The sequence below is a fragment of the Cyanistes caeruleus genome, chromosome 1, assembly GCF_971803275.1.
Source record: "Cyanistes caeruleus chromosome 1, bCyaCae1.hap1.1, whole genome shotgun sequence".
NCBI lineage: Eukaryota > Metazoa > Chordata > Aves > Passeriformes > Paridae > Cyanistes > Cyanistes caeruleus.
In genome coordinates, this window is record NC_141701.1 from 105,580,333 (window position 1) to 105,602,768 (window position 22,436).

At 40.6% G+C, this 22,436-nt stretch overlaps 1 protein-coding gene across 9 annotated transcripts in view; it reads left to right on the forward strand.

Moving 5' to 3' along the window:
• Window positions 1-22,436, forward strand: part of ELMO1 (engulfment and cell motility 1) — a 302,865-nt gene that overhangs the window by 272,904 nt on the left and 7,525 nt on the right. For all 9 annotated transcript variants that reach the window (XM_086847363.1, XM_086847353.1, XM_086847346.1 and 6 more), the window contains 4 exons: window positions 622-785; window positions 6,444-6,556; window positions 14,950-15,057; window positions 18,592-18,674. In XM_086847363.1, the coding sequence (XP_086703489.1) occupies window positions 622-785; window positions 6,444-6,556; window positions 14,950-15,057; window positions 18,592-18,674 (468 nt within the window). The remainder of the gene's footprint in view (window positions 1-621; window positions 786-6,443; window positions 6,557-14,949; window positions 15,058-18,591; window positions 18,675-22,436) is intronic.

A 22,436-nucleotide genomic window follows, 5' to 3' on the forward strand; every position in this document is an offset into this window, starting at 1 on the left:
TCTCTCTTTCCCTGACTAGTGGTATCTTTTGTGAGTTCCCTTTCTTTCACTCTCTATGGTCACAACGTGCCTGCAGTGTAAGGCTCTCGCAGAATCTCAGAGTGGTTGAGTTTGAAACTCAACTGGAAGTCATCTGGTCAGCCTTCCCTCAAGCAGGGCCACACAGAGCCAGTTGCCTAGGACCATGTGCAAACAGTTTTTTAGTGTCTCCAAGGATGGTGAATCCATCACCTCCCTGGGCAGCTTGTGCAAGTTCTTGGTCACCCTCACAGTGAAAAAGTGTTTCCCCGGTGTTTGAAGGGTGTTTCCTGTGTTCCAGAGTGTGCCCATTGCCTCTGGGTGTAAGGTATAAAAGGAAGCAATGGGCCAGTTAGCAGCTCCCCACCACCCTCATAAAAACCCCAGTTTTGTCACAGAGCAGATGAGCTTTTGGTGTAGGCTGTGACACCCTGTCAGGAGTTGGCCAATTTTCTGGTTGTGTTGCTGAAAAGTTGTCTAAGAGACCACATAGTACTAATCATCTTCTATACCTAGAAACCTTAGTGTGACCCAGAATAAGACTTGAAACAAAAATACAGAAGGTGTTAACACAGCTTCTTTTTCTTTCCTTGTTAACTGCAGGTAATGCAGGTAGTGAAAGAACAGATAATGAGAGCACTCACTACCAAGCCTAGCTCTCTGGATCAATTCAAGAGCAAACTTCAGAATCTCAGTTACACGGAAATACTGAAAATACGCCAGTCTGAAAGAATGAACCAAGAAGATTTCCAGTCTCGTCCAATTCTGTAAGTATTGTCTTCTTTCCTCACTCATTTTTTCATGGGAGGATTAACAAGGGAGAATGACATTTGTGAGCTCTTCTGGGGAATCCCAGGGAGAAAAGCTGTCCAGGGAGCTGTGCTCAAAAGCAGTAGTGAGGCATCTGCTTAAAGTACATTATGTTTTCTTCTGCTGGGAATCATAACTTTTTCCTTGAGTTCAGTGAAGACAGATTTGGCAAATCCCAGCAGGATTTCACATGGATTATTTATATGAAACAGTGCTTTGACATTTCCTAGCTCTGCATGATTATGAGCCTGATTTTGGTGCTGGTAGTGGCTTTCAAAAAAAAAATATCCAGCTAATCAAACACCACAACTTGGTCTTCTGTTCAGAGCCTCTCTGAGCAATACAGGAGGAAGCCCAGAAGAAGAGGTGCCAATACACACTGACTTTCCAAAAGAGTTGTTCTTGTATATAGCATTATAAATTGGTGTTAATGACAGGCATTCATTTACTTATTTGTAAACAGCAACATTCTGGCAGCTAGCCAATCCTTTGCTTGTTGTTTACTGCAAAGTATGGAAGGCTAATATTGCCTCCATAGCTCCTTCTCATTTCTCAGAATACTCTTTGTTCTGTTATATGAAGAATGGAGGCCACACTTGGCTCTGGACCAAGTCTGGGCTCGTGGCTGAACTGATGGCACAGGACAGATGCAGACTTTGTGCTGTGCAAATGTTGTACTGAGAATAGCAGGAGCCTTTTGAGATCAGCTGAGAAATGGTGAGGACTCAGAAGCATCAGCTGAAATGTCATGAAGTCCTGATGGTTGCAAGTGGAATGGCTCATGATATTGTAAAAATCTCATTTTCCAAGGCAAAAGTATAGAAATGGATTTGGACCAGCGCATACGAGGATTCAGAAACAGGATATCAATTTTGATTTGTTTCTAAAGGATACAGATACCTTCAGTACAAATTCTGGGGACACATTTCTCCAGGGACACCAGGGCAGCCGTGGTAGCACAAGCGAAATAGAATTACAAACTGAATTTTTACCATAATCAAAGGTGGGGGGGCTGCTTCTTTTATGTTTCCAGTGTGTTAGAAAATATGACCTAATGCCCAATTAGAACTGATGTCACCCATAGCAATGCATCAATTAAAAATCTACAAATGGTTCCAGTTAGTTTTGTATGGTTTACATTGCTCAGAAAGCCTCTGAAAATCCCCTGCAACATTTAACAGCTCAGAGCTGCTCGCAACTGCAAAGCTTTTCCCCGGAGCTTGTCTTCCCTTCTTTCCCTATGATTTATCAGTTTAAGCATGATACAGGTCAATTATTTAGATTCTCTTTCACCATCATCAAGCACTGAAAGGCTTGCCAATGCCCTGTGCAAACTCTTCATTTCCAGTGTCACTCTGGCTAGCTGCTGCCACAATGCAGAATCTCCTTCCCCATCATGGAACAAGTGAAACAGCCAACACAAATAGTTAAAAGCAACTGAAATGTTACCAGAGAATCATTTCAAATTCAGGATAAAGGCTAAGCCTAAAGGCTATAAAGGCTAAGTAAATCGATAAGGTGTTTAAGCAATCACAACTGCATTTGCAGAGATTTAACTCCATGCATTTGCATTTTGATTACATCCATGATCACTTGTTCTTGACTGTGAAAAGAAACAGTCCTTTCATTTTGCGCTTTGATTTGATTCCCTGTACTGAACTCTCTCAAATTGCATAGATGGCACAGTTGATAGAAGCACAGAATCATGGCCTCATTGTAGGGAAAGAGACTGTGAGTGAAAAGAGCAATCGTGGCTGTGCTGTATATTTTAAAGCCCTGCAGATATGCTAAAAGAGATTGTGCACAATGGTGACTGTAACATCAGCAGACCTTGTTTAATTCTGCTTGAGAATATGGCAATCAGGGAATGGTTTTCCCTGCCTTGTACAGGATAGAAGTCTTTCTTTTTCTATTCATTGCAAGAAGCACTGTAGCTTTAAGCATTCAAGCTGCTGGATAAGAGAAGCTTCAGTGAAGTTGTGTTTGAATGTAAACTGCAAAGTGATGCCTTAGATCTCCATAACTACAACAACCTTGTTTTGCAAGGATTAGCTGTTTCTATTATATGAGCATCATTGTGTTATATGAAGTAAAGCTTTATCAATACCTATTTTTGATTAGGAAAAATAAAAACTCCTTCAGAATAGATTCAGGGACTTGGGATTGCTATTGATCATCCAAATTGCCATTCCCTAATGAAATGATAAAGTATCCCAGTTTCATTTTGAATGGCTGTAGAAGTGGTTGTCTAGGAATCCTGTGGGCCTACAGAGGACCAGAGATCTCCTTGACAAATTGAACGGCAACAGAGGTGGATTAATGCTAGATAGAATTTGTCATCCAGCTGGGGACTTGCTGGTTAAAGGAGAGTTAATCGCAACTAGGGAGCCATTACTAAGTAACATCTGTGTGAAAATCAGCAACATATGGGGAAAGAGAGGAAGGTGTCTGGATGCTTTTCTGCTTTTTATCTTACATACTTCTCTGCAATGTTAGAAAGAGTCACTACTGCCTGCTCTGAATGCATGATCAGGAGAGGGAGCATAGCTAGATGTCAGAAAGATAAAAGGACAAAACACATGAAACCAGTTCAGGGATTACTCTCCCATTGTCTTGTAATAATTTAAATGTCTGTAATATGCGCTGTCCTGGAAAGAAAATCACTATTGAGAAAGTCTTAACTATAAGCTGGAATGGTAAAAGCTGGAGACAGTTTTAACTGGTGCTGAAAAAGAATTTGTGTCATGTGGAAAACTTGAAAATAATTTCTAATGATTTTCAGATATTTTAAAAACAAGTAACTGTTGTTAGTATTGCCTCCAGTGTTAAGACCAGTGAGATCACAAAATTAGCAATCATATATATTAATGTGTGTTTTCCTCAACCCCTCTGTCTTACCAGTGCACTAACTTTTTGCATTCTTATGGGACAGAAACACGGTAGGAAACTAATGGCAGTTTTTAAAGTCACTGTCTCCTTAGACTTAGTATTTTCTCTCTCTTGACAAAGCAAAAACTGTTAAGCAAATGTCATCTGAGGGACAATAAATAAATATTCGCAAAATGTGTTTGCATTTATGATCTTCCTTTAGCTCATTGCTCCTGATGGATTTTGAAATTAGGCAGGAGGACGTATTTCTTGCACAAAGATTTTTTCCCTAACACTCCTGTCTTTAGACACTGATCGTGAGGAACAGAACTCTATTGCCTTCAGATGGCTTTTAGAAGGAGATACAGTTTCAAAGACACACATCTTTTGTTTGTATGGTGTGGTTTGGTAGTTCTGACCCATTTCTGTCACCTCAAAATGGCGCAACAGAAACCTTGACAGTGTGGAGCACTCAGTGGCAGGATCACCTGCAAAAACATATCTGGAGTCATGATGTCAGAATAAGGGCTGAGAACCATTCAGGTCAGAGTAACCATGTGCTGGCATGAGCTGCTGAGGACAGTAAGTGCAGTAGGTCACCATGGCAAAGGCTTGATGGTCTTACAGGCTTTCACTAAGTCCAGAGTTACCAGAGACTGTTCCTCCATGCAATAATGAGTTGTCTCCACAACTTCTGTGTGATCAAGTTCAAGGATCATCCAACAGAAAACAGCAGCACACTGAGCTTCACAACTGTCAGAGCAAAAATGTATGTGTGCAGAGGGCCTCCAGAACATAACCTAAGAGGCAAGAGGTCCCTTCTTTCTCACCTCCCCTTCTCCTATGTGAAGTCTGCCTTAGGCACTGAAGTATTTTAGAGAGGATTACCTGTTTCATTTTGGATTGGTTAAAAAATCCATCTCTTCCTCTGGTTTGTAAAGGGCAGGTGGGACATTAGAGGCCAGAAGACAGAATTTCATGAGCAAACATTCAAATGTTAATGTTCTGGCTGACCCATTCATATTTGGGTTTTTTGCTAATGTCTTACAAATACAATGTTATGATATCTTTAACACCTACTTAATGATAACCATCCAGCTTCTGAGTTAAACTACCTAAATATCAAACTGATGTTTATATTGGTCTTGAATGCTTGAAATTAGTCCAGCTGGAGATTTAGTCAGCAGCCTGGACTGCTGAGTAATCCACACTTGTGTTTTAACACTGTTCTACTCAGCCACTGCTCTCAGGTTTCACCTGAGGAATAGGGAGGCTCATCAACTCACTAAAGGCAAGACTTTTATTCAAGCACAAAATTATTTTAATCACAGTATTTAACCATTCAACATATTTATATCTTAGATCCCAATGAGAAAACAACAGTGCTTGAAAATTCAATTTCTAAAGGACTAATAACACATTTCCAAAAGATGGCCTGTTTCTATAGTTACAATGCCTCACTGGGTTTTTGATCAGCTAGATTTTCACAGCTTGTAAATATGCAGTGGGTTATGCATCCAATCAGTTCACTGACACCTAGGGGAAAGAGGGCATTTTATTTTAAAGGCCTGATCATTGTAGCAGAGGATTTGCGGTGATTTCAGTGGGGGTCTGGCAGATCAAAGGCATAGGATCCAAATGAGTGTGGAAATCAGCAGAGAATGGGCTTCCTAAGTTTTCAAGAAGAGAAAATTTTTTGTTGTCTCTGTGGGATAACACAGCTTAGCTTCCTTTTGATGATGATTGCTGGAACATACTGCCAGACAGAATGATTTTTGGTATTACCCAATTTGCACAGCAATGCAAAATTATGGTTCTGACAAACTTCATATTTTATAAATCCTCTACACATTCGGTTATTTTTTTTTTAATCTTACTAGGCTTGCTGTCGAGTTGATGTTTAAACCTGTCTTTTATGTATTCTTAATGAATCTAAGTGAGGCTAAAACTGATGAATTCAGACATCTGTGAATCCATGTGATGGTGTATGAAATTAAACTTTAAATATTATGTGCATATGTTTTCTGCCTAGTTCTTGACATGTTGAACCCTTATCAAAGTAAGATGGAGAAAATGGATTTTCTGAAGGATATATAAGATTATTTCTAGATGCATTGTGGGTCTCTACACTACTGGGCAAAGGTGAAGTTGGATCCTTGGGGGATCCCTAGTCATGAGTTAGTCTTCCAAAAATTTTGATAATAACAAAGTAATCAAATTATATGAAATTTAGAACAAGAATATAGTGCTGGTCATTAGTTTTTCTCACTGGCATTGCTCCCTGTTTTTTATTGCCTTTTTAAAATGTTCTAGCCTTCTTGTGTTGCCCTAAATAATAGTGCTAGAGAAGTGCACTGGCATAGGAATGTGCAACAAAAGGGGTCAGACCCTCAAATAAGCTTCACAGGGCACCAATGACGAAAGAGCACTATTTTGCTGTGGGAAAATATTGTTGATGCATTATAGCAAAGGTTATTTTTAGAATGAGTAAAGTAATACAAAAACAAGCAACTTGCCTGAGTCATACACTGATGTTGTAGCAGGGAGATGTCTACAACAAAGATATCCTGACTCCCATTCTTTGTTAAAAGAAAAAAGGCTTTTTTCTCTGGGGCAGACTAGATTCTGGCCTGGGCATGTCTGTGACTGATGTCCTCTTCAAACGCCTTGCAGAAACATCTTGTGAGAGTCTGTTTCAGAGGAAGGGGGATGGTCTTTGACAAGAGCCTGCTTTCTCTCTTCCCAAGGGAACTAAAGGAGAAGATTCAGCCGGAGATCTTAGAACTGATCAAGCAGCAACGTCTCAATCGACTTGTGGAGGGCACCTGCTTTAGGAAACTCAACAGTCGACGTCGACAAGGTACAGCTCAGACTTCCTAGTCTGGCTTTATATTGTCACTTTGGTCTAAAAGTTGAGCTGAGGAATACTGTTTTCACTGTCAGGATCCTTGGTTGTAGTGCTGTCTTGACTGCTTTTACCAGGAGGCATCTGAAAGCATCTCCAAGCTACAGATTTTCAGGATTTCCTGTTTCCCTGAAACTGGTTTCAGCCTTATCACACAGAGGATCTGGAGCAAGTTCAGCCTTTGACAAAATCTCAAGCAGCAGTCCCACATTCTGAAATGAGTATTTTGATTTCTGACTGAATGTTCAGGCTTTTTGTTCATCTCAAAACAATATCTTTGCAGGAATAACACATGAAACTTGAATTTGAATGTCTCAGTCTTTGATCACCTTTATGTATGCAAAAATTTCATTCTGCATCCCTCCCTCTAATACTGCCTGTCCTTTGATTTAGTCTTACATTCCCATATACAATGATTATATTATGATGCTTAAATATGCTTTTTGAAAGCACTTATATCAGTAATTTATGTACCTTCATATGAATACTTGATTGATGTGAGATTATTTTCCCAGTTCTATGAGTCATTACTCATTCTATACAGTAAAACTCCCTAGGTTCTTTTCCCCTCAGAGAGGCAGGCTTCTTTCTCCAGATAGCATAATGGGGACATAGTTAAATTCAGCAGATTAATTAAAGTCATATCCAAAAGTTTCCCTTTAAACTCCTCATTTTGTGAGGATCCAGACTAGTATTTGTTTTCCTCTGTAAATAGAGAACAAATTAGAAAGTTACAAAACTAAGAGCAAGAACTGACAAAGATCAATATTTGAGACTTTCAGATTAACTGGGGGAAAGTGTGTTCTTCACAGGGAAAAGCATCCCTCACTGTCTCCTTCCTTAGAAACGAGGCAATTTTCCTTAACTCATTGAGGTTATTTATAACCTCTCTGTCACGCATACCTATGAAGCCCACCGCACAAAAAGATGGACAATATTCCACTGTGAATTTCTGTACAGCCATGATTCATGTTTTTCCTTCATCAGCACACTCATGAAACTAGGTAATGTGTAGTTTGTCTGGCTATCAGTAGTGAGGGTTGTTTATTTTATTCCTCTTAAAGCTTTAATCCAAATGACTCAAATTCTAGGGAAGGAGCAGGATTTGTAGCAAATATTCTTCTTTTGGCTGATCTCCAAGAGGAAGATAGACTGTTTATTTTATCTTAAATTGCTGTTAGCTCATGATTTATAGGATCAAGAGCCTTAGGGGAGTATAAATTCATTCAACTTATAAGAGTACAGCTGAAGCTAAAAAATAAATATTTTTTAAAAAATCATTGTAATCTTCTCGTCCTCAGTTGAGAGGGCTCCTTCCTATCATGCCTTGGAGTGAATTCTATGGGCCAGCAGATTAATTGCTTTGATGTCATATTTATACAGGGCCAGAAATAATTCATGATTCTTTGGAAACAAATAAAACATAGGGCCATGCCTCAAAGAACATTACCTTCACTGAAATATGTTGTTTTTCACAGATGGAAGCCCATTTAGGAGGTCATGTTTCCACATGGCCTTAAGAGTTGTGCACGCTTTATGATGGACTTCCTGTATTCCCTGAAAGAGAAGGGTTGATTAGCATTTGTGAGGGAGGCAGTAGACACAAAACCATTTAGAGGATGATGATGCATGAGGCCACCAGGACTAAATTCAGTATGGCAAACAGTGCATAGCAACCAGGCACAGCATCACCAGCAGGGTAAGAGAGGGGATTGTCCTGCTCTGCCCTGCACTGGGGCAGCCTCACCTCAAGTGCTGGGGGCAGTTTGGAGCACCACAATATAAAAAAAGACATTAAAGTGTTAGAATGCAGCAAAGATGGTGAAGGGCCTTGAGGGGAAGCCATATGGGGAGCAGCTGAGGTCACTTGGTCTGTTCAGCCTGGAAGAGACTGAGGGGAGACCTCGCTTCAATCTGCAGCTTCCACATGAGGGGAAGTGGAGAGGCAGACAGTGATCTCTTCTCTGTGGTCCCCAGTGGCAGGACCTGAGGGAATGGCCTGAAGCTGTGTCAGGAGGTTTTGTTAGGATATTATAAAAAGGGTTTTCACCCAGAGGGTGGTTGGGCACTGGAACAGGCTCCCCAGGGAAATGTCACATCACCAAGCCTGACAGAACTCAAGATGCATTTGGACAGTGCTCTCAGGCACATGGTTGTGATGTTTGGAGATGGTCCTGTGCAGGGCCAGGAGTTGGACCCCATGATCCTGTGGATCTCTTCCAACAACTCAGCATATTCTGTGATTCTGTGACCTAACACTGTGTGATTTAAAGCTTATATGCTTGGCATATAAGCCATTCTGTTGAGAACCTCCATTTTTAGGTACAGTGCCTGGCACAGTCCAAACAACAAATACTGGCAACTGGTAGAGATCAGAGGAAGCTCTCTTGAAATCTGTATTTATCCTTCAGGATCTCCTGTGCTCCAAAGCAGCACAAACTGTAAAACTGGGGCTGTCATGATGTCAAGAACTAGAAGATGAATTAAATGAATTAAAATGAATGGAGGACCTAAGGCTAGTGATACTAAACATTATGACAGTCAGTCTTTCAGATAATTCCTCTGAATGTCTTGATAAAAATAGTAGATGTCCCAAATTCTGAATATGTCTTGCGTTAGCTTTGTCCCTCATCCCCATCTCCTCTCCCACAACTCATCTCTCTGTACAAGTGCCCAGTGTTACCTCAGGGGGTTCAGGAGCCCTTGTCACCTGCCTGGTGCTCAGACTGGGAATCCTCTTGTCATGGAGCATTACCAAGGCTCTAAAAAGGGCATGGTCCATCCAGGTTGACATGGAACTGAAATAGAAATGAGTACTGCTCTGAGGCATCACAATTTGCCCGTTATGTGGCAACCTACTTGTAAGAGTAGCATGATCAGGTAGGTGTTATACTAAAGGATGTATATGCTTTTTTTACCTTCCCTATGGTTCTTTTGTAAGAACAATCTTTTTCTTTTGTAAAACAATCCTGGAATAAATGTCACAAATCTGCAGATTGTACAAGAAGAACCTGAACCTGTCCTACACAGAAGCTGAAAGCATTAAATTGCCCATTTAAAGATAATTAACAGGCATTAGCCCATGATAAAGACTCCAGAGCAAACTTCTGTTAAGATTATTGTTTGAACATGTGGTAGGACACACATGGTTAGTCACAGTAAGATGAAAAAATTGACTTACAAAAAAATGAGAAGGGAGTTTACAGCCTCTTACGGCCTTTTGAGAAGAGATTAAACACTTTCATATATACTTAGCATTGGAAAGCCTCCAATCCAACAGGTGATTCACTGGGGGGATGCTGAAGATTAGGCTGTGAGCTATCTATATTCAGATCTCTGCTTTTTGTGTTTCAGCACAGGATTATCATAGCAGGATCTCTCTGTAGCTGAAATTCAGAAATATCATTGTTGTCCTAGCAGGATCCTTTGCACTTCCAAAAAAACACATGGCCTTTCCCTTGCAAGGTTTTCATAGGAGAACTGCAGCACTAACTCCTGGGTTTTTATTAAGTATCTTAATCAGCTGGAAATGAAATAGTAAAATCTAGCCTATCCTTCTGATCACTGTTCAACAGCAGATCATCATGCTCTGCAAATCCCCACTTTGTTCCTGGACCATGGACATCTGCTGACAGATAGACCTCTTCAGCTTTCTCCTTCCTTAGATAATTCCTAAAGGAAAAGGGAGAGGACTAAAGCAAAAACCTGCCAAGCACTCTACATCCCCAGCAGTTATTATTTCCAGTAGAGCTAAGTAGCAGATAAAGGCATTTTATTGAGGATAATAGATACTTCTAATGCTGTCATCCAGTACATTTGTAGTATATGTTGCTGGGCACACTCTTGAAAATAAATTCCCCTTTTTACCTTTATAAAGATCGTAGAGAAATTGCATGTTATTGAAGTGATTTTGCAGGCAACATGAGGTTTCTCAAACAGTAATTTTTGGAAGGAAGGGAAACCCTGGTGGTACACACCATTAAATTAAAAACACAAGGTGCCATGGAAGTAACCTGGAAAGAGAAAACTTGAAACAAAAAATCTAGTGAAGACAGGTTTTCCATCTCTTGCTAGGATATGTAACTCACAGTTCTGAACAACAACACACACTTTGAATTTTTTCTGCCAAGCTCTTTCCTACTGCTGCTTCATCCTACTCTACAAAGTCCCACTAAAAACCTAATATTCTGTGAGTGTGTGACTTGCTGAGAGGAGACAGTTACCCAAAAAAGCCTCTAATAATGCCACGGGTCAATTATTTGCCAGTTCTTTGGAGAGATTCTTGGCTTGATCTAGGCAGTTAAGACCAATTGGAGTGAAAATGTCAATACAATTTTAATAGAGACAGAAAAAAGAAAAAGAAAAAATATGCATGCCCACATGCATATATAGATATAAAATCTGCACAAATACATGTCTTCACAGATATATTTTAAAGCAGGTTCCTGTTGCTAAATCTGTGAGGATGTTTTTCTTTGAACAAAAAACTTCTATAGTAACCTCAAATGTATCTTGGGGAAAAAAACCTATATTCTCATACTTCTTTCCATGCATATCTGAGCTACTTTCTCCCCAGATTCTAACAATAGAGCACTTCTGTACTAACCACAGCAGTTCTTTACCTGGAATAGTATTGTTAGAGGCATATGAGTCATTGGCCATTAATGCACTTGGAAACACACCGTGTAAATGGCCAGGCACGCTGTAGCCCACCAGCAAAATGTTCTGTGATTTGCTGTTTGTTCACAATTTTGAATATTGCTTTTGTAGCCAAATTGTAGGTGATTTTCTTATTTGGGTTTTTTTTTTAACCTCATCTATAATCTTCAGCAATGTGCTGTGATATATTTAACCCCTTGGCTGCTCTAGCAAATATCTGAAAAATCAGAAAAATTTGCTTGAGAACTTTTCAGATTAAAAACCAGAATAACAAGTTCTGTTTCCCAAAGAAAAATTTTTAGCACCCTAATGTGATTGCACCAGTGGCCAGAGAGCTGAAAGTCATAAGGAGTTGCCAGAAAGTGTAAATAATGTAGCGTCTCAAAATTGTGATGAAATATCAAGTCCGCATCATCTCTAAAGACTGTGGTTAGCGACTGCCCTCCCTACAGCTTCTTGCTCTGAGCAGAAGGTAGGTGTAGTAACACTGGATACACAGAAGGGACCTAGTCTTTGGGGAAAATTCTTCGGCTTGGGCCTAAAACCAAAACAAGCCCATTTCTTCCTGCGCACAGCTGCCCTGTTCCAGCTGGGCACATGCACATGGATCTGCCAGATGTTGAGTACAGGGACCGATAGGGAAGGTCTGTCCCATCTTTAAAGCCTTCTGTAACACTTCAACTCTGCAGACTTTGTTTTAAGAGTTTTGGAGGGTTTGGATAGTAGTTTTTATTTGTTTTGCAGACACTATTTTGAGTCATAGTAGAAGAGACCTTTTTCTTCTGGTTTTTTTTTTTTTTTTATTTATCAATTTAGAATGCAAATTAAGTGCTGGCCACTTCCCATGCACTGTCCTACAATTAAGATTTCTTCACCCTTTTTCTTGGTGGAAGCAATTTCATATAATTTTTGTTTTGACTGCAGCATTATTCTATACACTACTTTTCCAGTATAATTGTGTTCAGCACTTGCACTACAGTAAAATAGCTGCATCCAGTTTCAAGCTGTTCCCCTCCAAGGCACTGAAATCTCATGTGAGTGGGATATTTTCTGATACACTGTTTGTAGCATCATGTACAGCTGAAGTGAAAACCAGAATGGGTAAGGCTGAGGTGGCTGTAGAAACCAGGGCCCCTTCTCCTAGCAACATGCTATCACTCTCCTCAGCCTGGCTGGTGCACTTATTTAGTGGCTGTGGCTGAGGAAACCTCGTTAGTTCCATTTGTAGCTTTCATTTAAGGGCTTTCCCCTTGACAGCAAGGCTGTGGCAGAGCAGAGTTATTAGTGAGCCCATTGGAGAGCTGTGCTGGACATGTTTCAAGCTACAGTCAATGGCCATTAGTTTTTAATTAACCTTGTGTTATGGGGAATTGCCAAAAGAGGCTCCTCAAATATTCAGAGTTTGGGTTTCTTCCCATTAAGCCACCCCTTCCCAAAACAAAATAAGATATTTTCATGGAGGGGTGTTCCTCTCTTATTATTGAAGTGTGGCACTGATAGAACCAAGGTTACCAAAATGCTAAACCCTAGGAGATAAAAGAGCCAAACCCTTGCTAACACCAACCCCATGTGTGATAAATTGAAAAGAATACATAATTTTATTTTTTTTTCCAGTTAGAACATCTATTTGTCCAGATCACTGAGAAAGTAATGAAACCACTTCAGTTTTTATTAAGAAAAAATTACTGTTTTAATTTTAGAGTTGGAAAGTTGTATTACTTTGTACAACCCAATAAACAATGAGATTACAGTTAAAGCTAGGTGTGAAAGCCTCCTGCTGCAGTTACTGTAGGCTTTTCTTTAGGCATAATGGTCAACCATCACATTCAGTGGGGTATATTCCTTAAGCATCAGGTTTTGCTATGGTTCTGGTAGAGTTCCCTGTAAAAGGTATGAATCTAGAAAATTTTCACACACATCCTTCTGAGATACACAAACTGCCTAACGAGTTGCTTGTGTGCATGCTCTTCAGATGAGAGTCTACTGAGTGAGGGCTCATACTTGCTCTAGTTCCAGTTCCCTGCAGAAATTTTGAAAGTGGGGTCTTCTTCTCAGTCCAATCAATACAGTGCCACACTATGTTCTGCTTACAGTCCAGGGACGCTCCTATTTCAGCAGCTCTTCTTGTATGCATCACAGGAGCATAATCTCAGGCTCTCTACCATAAATCTTTCAGTATTGTGCCTGCCTCTGATGTTGATAACCAGAACCTCTCCCACGGCCATTTTGAGCCTTTGCCAGAGGTTTGTAAGGTTTTTGTAACCTTTCTGTAGAAAGCACTGCACACTCAGAAAGTAGTTTGAAGTGTGTAGGGCTTTTCCCCCAAACCTCTTTACCCACTGTGACAAAGAAATTTAAAAGGGTGTGTGAAAGTCCATTTTTGCCATTCAATTGCCTCGTTTTACTGCACTGTATTTTAAATGACTGGCCAGGGCCCTGGAGTGTCCTTCAGGAAGCAGCTGGGTCCATGAAGCCACTGTTTTACTCAGAGAGCCAAGAAGCCCTTCCTCTGCTAACACCCCACATGAGCTCACATATGCTGGTTCTACAGCTCTTGCAGTGTTTTATCCAAACTGAGTCTCCCAGAGACTGCAGAGCCGCAGGGCTGTGTCAGTGCTAACGTTTCCCCTAAATTGCCCCTCAGGCTGCTGCTTGGCACAGCATCAGCACTGCCAGTACGAGGGAAGCACAGAGCCAGGGAAGCCCTCTGCCCCCCTCCACTGGCATTTTAACATCCAGCCTTGCTCTGAGCTGTTGGAGATTTAGTTTGGATGTAACAAGATTGTATTTCTGACAGCCAACAGTATGTGACCTTCTTATTAAATAGAACGTGTTCTGACGAGGAAGGGTTACCTCTTTCTTGCCATTTCAGAAAGGGAATTGGCAAGCACCGTCCTTGCACGTTAGGCAGAGTGGTGGCCTGACTCTGCAAAGGTGATGTTCTTCTCAGGAGCAGATTTTAACCAGTGTTGTTAGGGGGAACTGTGTCCTGCAAAGCACGAGTTGTCAGGAGATGTAAATGTACATCTCTTAGGAAGGACAAAAATGCAAACCGGGGTGTGAACTGCACGGTCACACTTATATTTGTGACCAGGCAAAGCACTGAGTTATCTGCAGGACAAGAGACTTAATGTCTGCTTTTTAAGTTCCTGCATGTTTATTAGGTCCAGTCTCTCCACAAATATGGGGGTGTTCTCCTATGTCTATAAAAAAAGACATGAGTCATAATTTTCATAAAGTATGGGATATTTCAAATTTATCAGTTTTTGGGTGTCCCACACAAGACAGCTGGTAGGGCTTGATTTTCACATAGTGGGTGCTAAAAATGAATCTTTTATGGGTAAATTAAAGTTATCCACTCACAGTAGTTACTTTGCCAGTCTTCTGGCCATGAGAGTTTATAATATCTGGTAAAATTGGTAAGTGCATTTTTTCTCACTAGTATTTTGTTTTTTTGAGCAAGTAACTATGTCAATAACAAAACCCCTGTAGATTAATGCTAGCTTCATTTAATCAAGAAAAATTACTGAGCAAAGTCCCTACCCTTCTTATATATACCCCACAGGTTTCTTCTGAAAGGAAAGACATCTTTCCCTGTAGCATGTTGCTTGAGTAGGCTTTCTCCTCTGCTGTTGGTAAGGCTAATGAAGACATGTCAGTGACCTTGCTTAATGTGTTTATTTCAACAGACAAATTTTGGTATTGTCGACTTTCACCTAATCACAAGGTCTTGCACTACGGAGACTTGGAAGAAAGTCCACAGGGAGAAGTCCCTCATGATTCCTTGCAAGATAAATGTAAGTCATACGCAAAGATTCTGACACTTCTGCTTGTTTTATGCTAGTTTTTCTTTATAACTCGTAGTAGGTTTCTCTTCACATGGGACATTATGAACAGCTCTGTTTATGAAGATAAAGAGCAGGGGACATTTCCTCCTGCATTCAAACACCACTCTCCTGGGTTTGGCAAGTGTGTGTGGGGACTGCGTTAAGCGTTTCAATGAGTTTATAATTTCATTCATCTTGGAAACGTCATGTCTTTCCTAGGGAGGAAAGCAGTTTATTTTCATTGCTCATCTAACTGCTGATGCCAAATAAAAATAATTGGGGATTTTCAGAAGCACTGCCTGTCCATGGAAACAGGCAGTCTCTAGTGACTGGAGGAGGAACATGTGGCAGAGGTCCTTTTTGTTATTGTGAGGAGTGGACTCAAAGGTGACAGGTCACTGTGAACAGTATTGAGAGGACCTCAGTGTTTCTGTGAAGCCAACTGGGAGAGGACATGTCTGTGTGGCAGCTCCTACCAAGGGATTTATTGGGATTTTTCTCATGGTTAAAAGTAATTTTGGAGCTTCAGAACCATCATACTCTAGTGATTTCTCCTTTGTACTTCAACCTGTAGGGGCTTAACCTGTAATCCAGGGAAGCCTTTTTATGATAGTGGAAATAATGAGCATAGTTCTGTCACTGGTAAGTGACTTCAAGAAATCCAGCATTGAATAAGAAATAATTTCTTTTTGTTCTTTACTGAAAATCCTTGGCATTATCAAATTAGACACACTTAAACGGGTATTTCAGTTGGTAGTTTCACTTCTTTCATGGAATGGCAGAAAGACTGATTTTTCAGAAATTGGGAATTTTTCCAGCCTGAAAACTGGGGAATGATGTGAAATTTCCTCTCCTAACCTGTCTCCAGGCAGCACCTTTTAAACTGTCCAGGTGCTCCCAAATGCAGTCTGAGAGGGAAAGGAGAAGAAAAGCCTGTGTGATGCTGGAGCCCTGACAGTTTGCAGTCACATACTCTTGTTTTCTGTGCTTTACAGATTGCCTCAAGGATGTTCCACAGTCTCACTGCAGTCTTGGCAGAATGTAGGACAGGGCTTCACATTGCTGCATTGGCACAGAAAGAGGCTGTTCTTGTGGACAAGGCTTAGAGAAATAGCCATAGAATGTTACAGTAGTGTCAGAGTGACAGAAGAATGAAAGTCACACTTGAACTGCAGGCACAGTTACAAGACCAGCAGTTCCCAGATTTATTTGCTTGGAGCACGCTTCCATGCACAAACCCCTGACCCTGGCTGTGAGCTTCATCTGGCACTTGCATTTTCCATAGGTTCTTGAGCCTACTCAGGAATGTCAGGACCCCACAGGGGCAGAAGGCTCCTGCTTTAGAAACCATTGGGCCAGACCAACAGGGTTCCCTTAGCATGGCTGCTGGCAGAGCAGATACCAATGCAGTTTCAGAAAGAGGTAATTATTTCATCAGTATCTTGGGTTTTGAGGCTATGAATGATACAAGATTTACCATAGTGCTACCCACATCAGATGGATTTTCACTAAACAAAATTGAGAATATTGCAAGTCACAAGATTATAAAGTGGCACTATTGTTGGAAACATATCAGACCAAACTGGCTTGGGCATTTTACAGAATAATTTTCATAAATATCCTGGTTTTCTCTGGACAGATTATTGATTTTTGAATTCTTAAATATTGAATAGGATGATCAACTTCTCAGCATTTCAACGCAGGTAAAAAAAAATAAAAGAGAATAGGTGGGTAAGAAAACAGAATTAAGAGAATCAGCATCAAGCATTTAGTGCACTCCTTGCCAAGCCTGAATAATTAGTCTCTATCCTCAAACATAAATGTGTGGGTTTTTAACCTTTTCACTTCTGTGAATGTCACCCCTCTCTTCAGGCTGGCAGAGTTAACCAGCCATGAAGACTCCAGCTGGGACAGAAAAGAGCTGCCCTCTTTCTCAAGGCTTTATCCTTGTGTGTGCACATCACAACTGTGCTCACGCCCTCCAGCATCTTGTAGTCAACTTCTGATACCTCTTGAAGTCTTTGATTCTATTTTTCTAAAGCAAGGCATAAGCCAAGTTCCAAATAAATAAAGATTAGGATGTCACATCAGTCTGTGATCTCTCACTATAACTGCATTCCAGATCACACAGATCAAGTGTATGAAACCTGAAGAAAAGCCTTCTCAGTTGAGAGATCTGACCTCAGAAAACCTTATCTTATGCAAACAGAGAAATTGTTTTTTCTAGGCCCCTTCAAAAAACTCTTCAAGAGTTCAAGGAACTCTTTTTTCTTAAGAACACCTTTCTACCATAGTTGCAGTTAAACATCTCCTTCATTTCCCAGTTTTTCCTAGCTCATTCTCTCCTCTGAAAAACAGTATGTCTCCTTCAAAATAGGACTGTCAGAGGCATAAAGAGTCAGCAGGCCCACAGCATAAAATTCTGAGACTAAAGGCAGAAGTTGAGTAGTGAAGAGTCAAATTATTTCCTTTCTTTTCAGTCTTTCATGCAAAGCAAATACTTTAAGAATGTATTTTACATCCCATACCAACCATTTGGCTGTAGTGCTGAGGTAATCTGTCATAAAATATATAGTGCTGCTGTGCCCAGTAGAAGGGTAAATGCATTTCTCCCCTTCACTATTTCCATTAGTTTTTAAAGAACTTGGCAGTAACAGGTTTTCATATTACTGTCCTGTTCTATATATAAGATACTTTTCTGCAGCCACAAGGATAATGGATTATTTATAGATTGTAGAAACTGTCACTCAGGGACCATATTGTATTGTAGAGCATATAGATTCTCCATAATGTAATTACCTTTGGAAAATTGACTTCCGCTTGAAACTCAGAGAAATTTATCTTTATGCTTTAGTGACCTCACTCTGTGACTCTGAGTGGCAGAAGATTCCAATACTTCTTCTTACCTTTCTTTTCCCCCCAGTCATTTCTGATCACTTCACATTTTAAAGCAATTGGAATGACTCATTATAAGCCTTAGTATTCCTTATTCCTGCTAGTACCAGAAAGCAACTAAACTGCTGATGGGAGTGAAATAGAAAACTATTTTTAAAAAATTCCTACAGGCTTTTAAAAGAAGGAAGACAGCGCTGAGTGAGGGGTCCAACTTTCCCAGCATCCTCTCTCCAGCAGAGAACTTTACCTGGATGCCTAGGAAAGAGCAACATTAACAAGGAAGAAAACTATATGATTTTGAGATCCATGAGTTCACATACTGTCCAGACACAGGTACACATTTATATGAAACACTCTTAGCCAAGGTAGTCTAAATAGGTAAGAAAAAGCATTTTCAGACTTTTTTCCAGGCGCCTGAAATTTTGTCAAGACTCATTGGTTCCTGTGTTAGTTGTTTTCTTCCAGTTTTCTTTCTTACAAAAGGCTGGAAATGGCAAAGGACATGGCAATTTTAACACATTAGTCTTGGGTCTTTTCAGACTCTGTAGTTTTACATACCTTGCTTCTAACTAATTTTCTGGGGTTTGATTTTCCTTCTTTTTAATGCAGTGCCAGTGGCAGATATAAAAGCTGTTGTGACTGGGAAGGACTGCCCACACATGAAAGAGAAAGGAGCTCTTAAACAAAACAAGGTATGGCTCTCAAATTGTTATTAACACATACTGTGCAGAATACTAAGCTTGTCAACTTGACCTTCCCTGAAGTAACACAGGTATTTTTCATTCCAGCTGCAACATTTCTATGTATGTACACTCTTTGTTTCCATCTCAGACCATCTGAGTTAAGTTATTGGGACAGTTTAGCTTTCTTTACTCATATTTCCTGGCAGATGTACATGGTGATACACCCAGGGCACAACTGGAATAGTCCTTAGTAGTGATGTTTTCTATCACTAAAGCAAAGCTGCAATGGCTGTTGGTGCCTACTCCTGAATTGTCTCTGATAAATAACTGATTTGTTCCAGCTGTGTTCTCTGATGAACCCACATTCAGGAAACATATGCCAAAATTGCAGTTAATGTCCAGCTGATGATACCTGCAGGTCCAGTCAGGTAGAAAAACAATTGCCAACAAAAGGCTGTAAGGTACATCCTGGGCAATTAAGGAGGTGTATAAAGATGTGCTCAGCAGTTAATTTGGGAAAAAAATGTGTAGGAGACAATATTCAGCTTAAATTAGATTTATACTACCTTTCAGAGTTTCATAGCAAGAGCTGTAAGCTGACAGTAATACTAAAATTGTGCAGAGTGTAAAGAGTTTTTGTTAGTAAGAATTGTCACCACATCAAGAAGAAACAGAGTTACTAGCAACATCTGGCATCATTAGTGGTGAATGCCATATTCAATAAGGTATGTTAATAAATTTTCTATCAGGTTGTGTCTCACCTTACAAGAAGCAATGAGACTCTAATGATTTCAGTCTGACCTAGAACAACACTGAGAGAGGCCTGGGAGCCAGATCAAAGGTTTCGAATCAGAATTTCTTATTACCTGAAACTGAGGAATTTTGGGTCAGACCATAAGGAGATTTTGATGGGCAAAATAGTGAAGTGTTCCTGCTTCAACACTTTAGGCAAAATTGGAAAAAGCAGTTCTAATGGAAGCCATAAAAATTGAGAAGGCACTGTCAAAGCTACATCAACAACCTTCACAGCTGCAACTTCTCTTTCCTTAATGGTGCACAAATAGGCAAAGCATCCTGAGTATTTTTTGCATTTGTTTTCTTACAGAGAAGTTTCAGCATTGGCTTTACACAGTAGGAAAGGAAAAAGTCATGTCAAGTGAGGGAAGGAGTGTTTTTCCTTGTTGATTTTCTGAATCAGGGCACAAGCACAGGAGTACAATAGATTACATACAACTCCTACGTCATGTTACAGCTGAACCGTCAACACCGTCAACGTTTGGCTGGGACATTTATATGATGCATATGAAATATTTTTAGTTCTTCCTTGTCTTAGCACTCATATGTCCGCACAAAAGGGAAAGATGGAAAGCAGTGGGTGGCAGTGATGGAAATGTGTCATCGTTACGGAGCAGTAATGTCTAGATAGTATTTAATGCTAAAGAGGAATGATGCAGATCAGTTTGTCCTCAGCTCTCAGCGTTGCCCCATTTCCTTAGGTAAAATTGTTTTGGACTGGTATAAAATTTCTGGCTGAGAATGTGAAGATCAGGAATTCATAGGTAGCATGGCTGCATCCTTGTCTTGAGTGTTTTATTTGTGACCCAGACATGGCAATTTTGATGGTTTTACTGCTTCTGATGTGGTGCAGGGGTTTTGATGGGGTTTGGGGTTTTTGGTTTGGTGGGTTTGTGTTTTTTTATTTCCTCAATTCCTCGTTTCTTTCCCTGAGAAGCACAGAATTTTTGAATTAGCCTGTCATCCCAATCAAACTGTCAGGTACACTATTGCAACTATTTAACTGACATGGGAATAACATGTTGTTTGCAGCATATCAAGTTATATATGGGTTATGCAACTAAAATTTATAAAAAGGTAGATGAAGAATGCAATTTAGCTGAATTTGCTGTATTGTAAACCTTTCACTTTCTGAAATTTCACAATCAGTGATATATTTTTAAGAGGTCTTTTCATTCTGTGCTTTCTTTGTACATATTTAATGTCCACCTCAATTTTATTCACTGGCAGAAAAGAAAATTGAATGGCAGAATGAGCATAGCTGGAATTGGCAAAATGTCCATAACAAGGTTTCCACATGGCCATTGTTCTTTCAGCAGGATAATTTAAAAAGAAATAAGAGTTAAACTGAATTGAAATTTGCATGCATATGAAACTGGAACAATGTTGTGGGACCAGATCTGAATCCATTATTGTTCATCTTGCTTGTATTTTTAAATTAGGTTTAATTTCTAAATCCTTATTTCTGACTCCCATGTAGTACCAATGATTTTCAAGGAAATGAAATGTCAGATTTTGCAGCCTTCAAAATAAAGCATGACAGAAGAATTAGAAAAAAAACAGGGCCAGATATTTTGAAGTGCTCTCTTAACACCCTTTATCTGCTGATGTGGGAGGTTTCAGGCTTTGTGCCTTTTTAGTCAGCTGAAATGGTTCTGCTCACATCCCTGATGAATGAAGCATCTCTTTTCTCTCTCCCCTCTCCCTCTCCCTCTCCCATTGTTGAACAAGTTCCCTGCTGCTGCCTGTCTAGATAGTTCTTTGGGGCTGATCTTCTGACTCTGGCAAGCAAACTCAACATGGCAAGGCCTCAGCCTTCAGTAAAGACATGGGTGTTTTGAGGGTGTTGAAGACAGAGCCGGCAGAAAGTGGTGAGGTCATTCCAGCTGCATGGGATCACTTTCCATAGGCACCCCAAATGCCAGTTCATGGCTTCTGACCCGTGCTGGGGACTCATAGAGGCTGGGGGAGAGGGCAGCTCTGGGCATGGCAGAGCAACCTTCCCTTCATGCCACCTACAACAGCTTCCCCCAGAGAGCTGAATCCCAGGAGTGGGAAGGATTGGCCTGCTGTTGCAGAGTCTTGTTCTGTTTTCAGCACAGCTCAGAAGAGAGGCACACTGTGGGTCCCAACGCTGTTACCTTTGAGCAAGGTCTGGGGAAGGGCAGAGGTCTGACACGTGGAAGGAGCTAGGAGTGCCAAGGGAGTGGGTTCAGCAGCTTGAGGTGCAGGAGAAGGAAAGCAAAACAAAAAAAGGAAGGAGCAGGTTGGAGGGAATGTGAGATAAAAAAGACCAGAAGGATAGAGAAACAAGTGGAAAAGGCTTGAATGAAAAGTTACTGTGAGAAAGTTTGAGAAGTAGAACAGAGAAAACTACAGACAGCAATAAAGACTGACTAGTTCTCCTTTAAGAATTGCCAGCTCCTCCTTGTCACTGATGGGACTGCAACAAAACCAGGTGGGGGTCCTTGACAAGTCAGCCAGCTCAACTACTGAGACCACAGTCAGTGTGGAAGGCCAGATGGCAACTCCAGCTCCTTTGGCTTCCATTTTCCTTGACAGTTTGCTGTGCATAAAGCAGCAGAGATGCTGGCACCTGGAAGCTGCAATTCCCAAGCCTTTACAGTCCAGGGCAGCCAGCAAAGAAGCTAAGCTATATCCAGGTCTGCCAAAGTAACACTTTACCCCAGAAAGAGAAGCTTGGTGCCCTTAATGTAGTTCTTTCTCATTCTCTGGCTGACTGGGAATGACCAAACTCTAGACATCCTCACACATTCCTCTTCCCTTCTTCTTTTCCCTCCTTTTTCTCTCTTTGAGGTGAAGAAGTTATGTTTGTTGGAGTTTCCCAAAGGAAAAATTAAAGGGGTCAGGCCTGTGGGATTGTTGACCTTCATGAGATTCAGGAACATCACAGAATAAGAGTACAAGCCCTTTTTCCAGAGCTACAATCTCAGTGGCATTTCTTGGCATATTCTG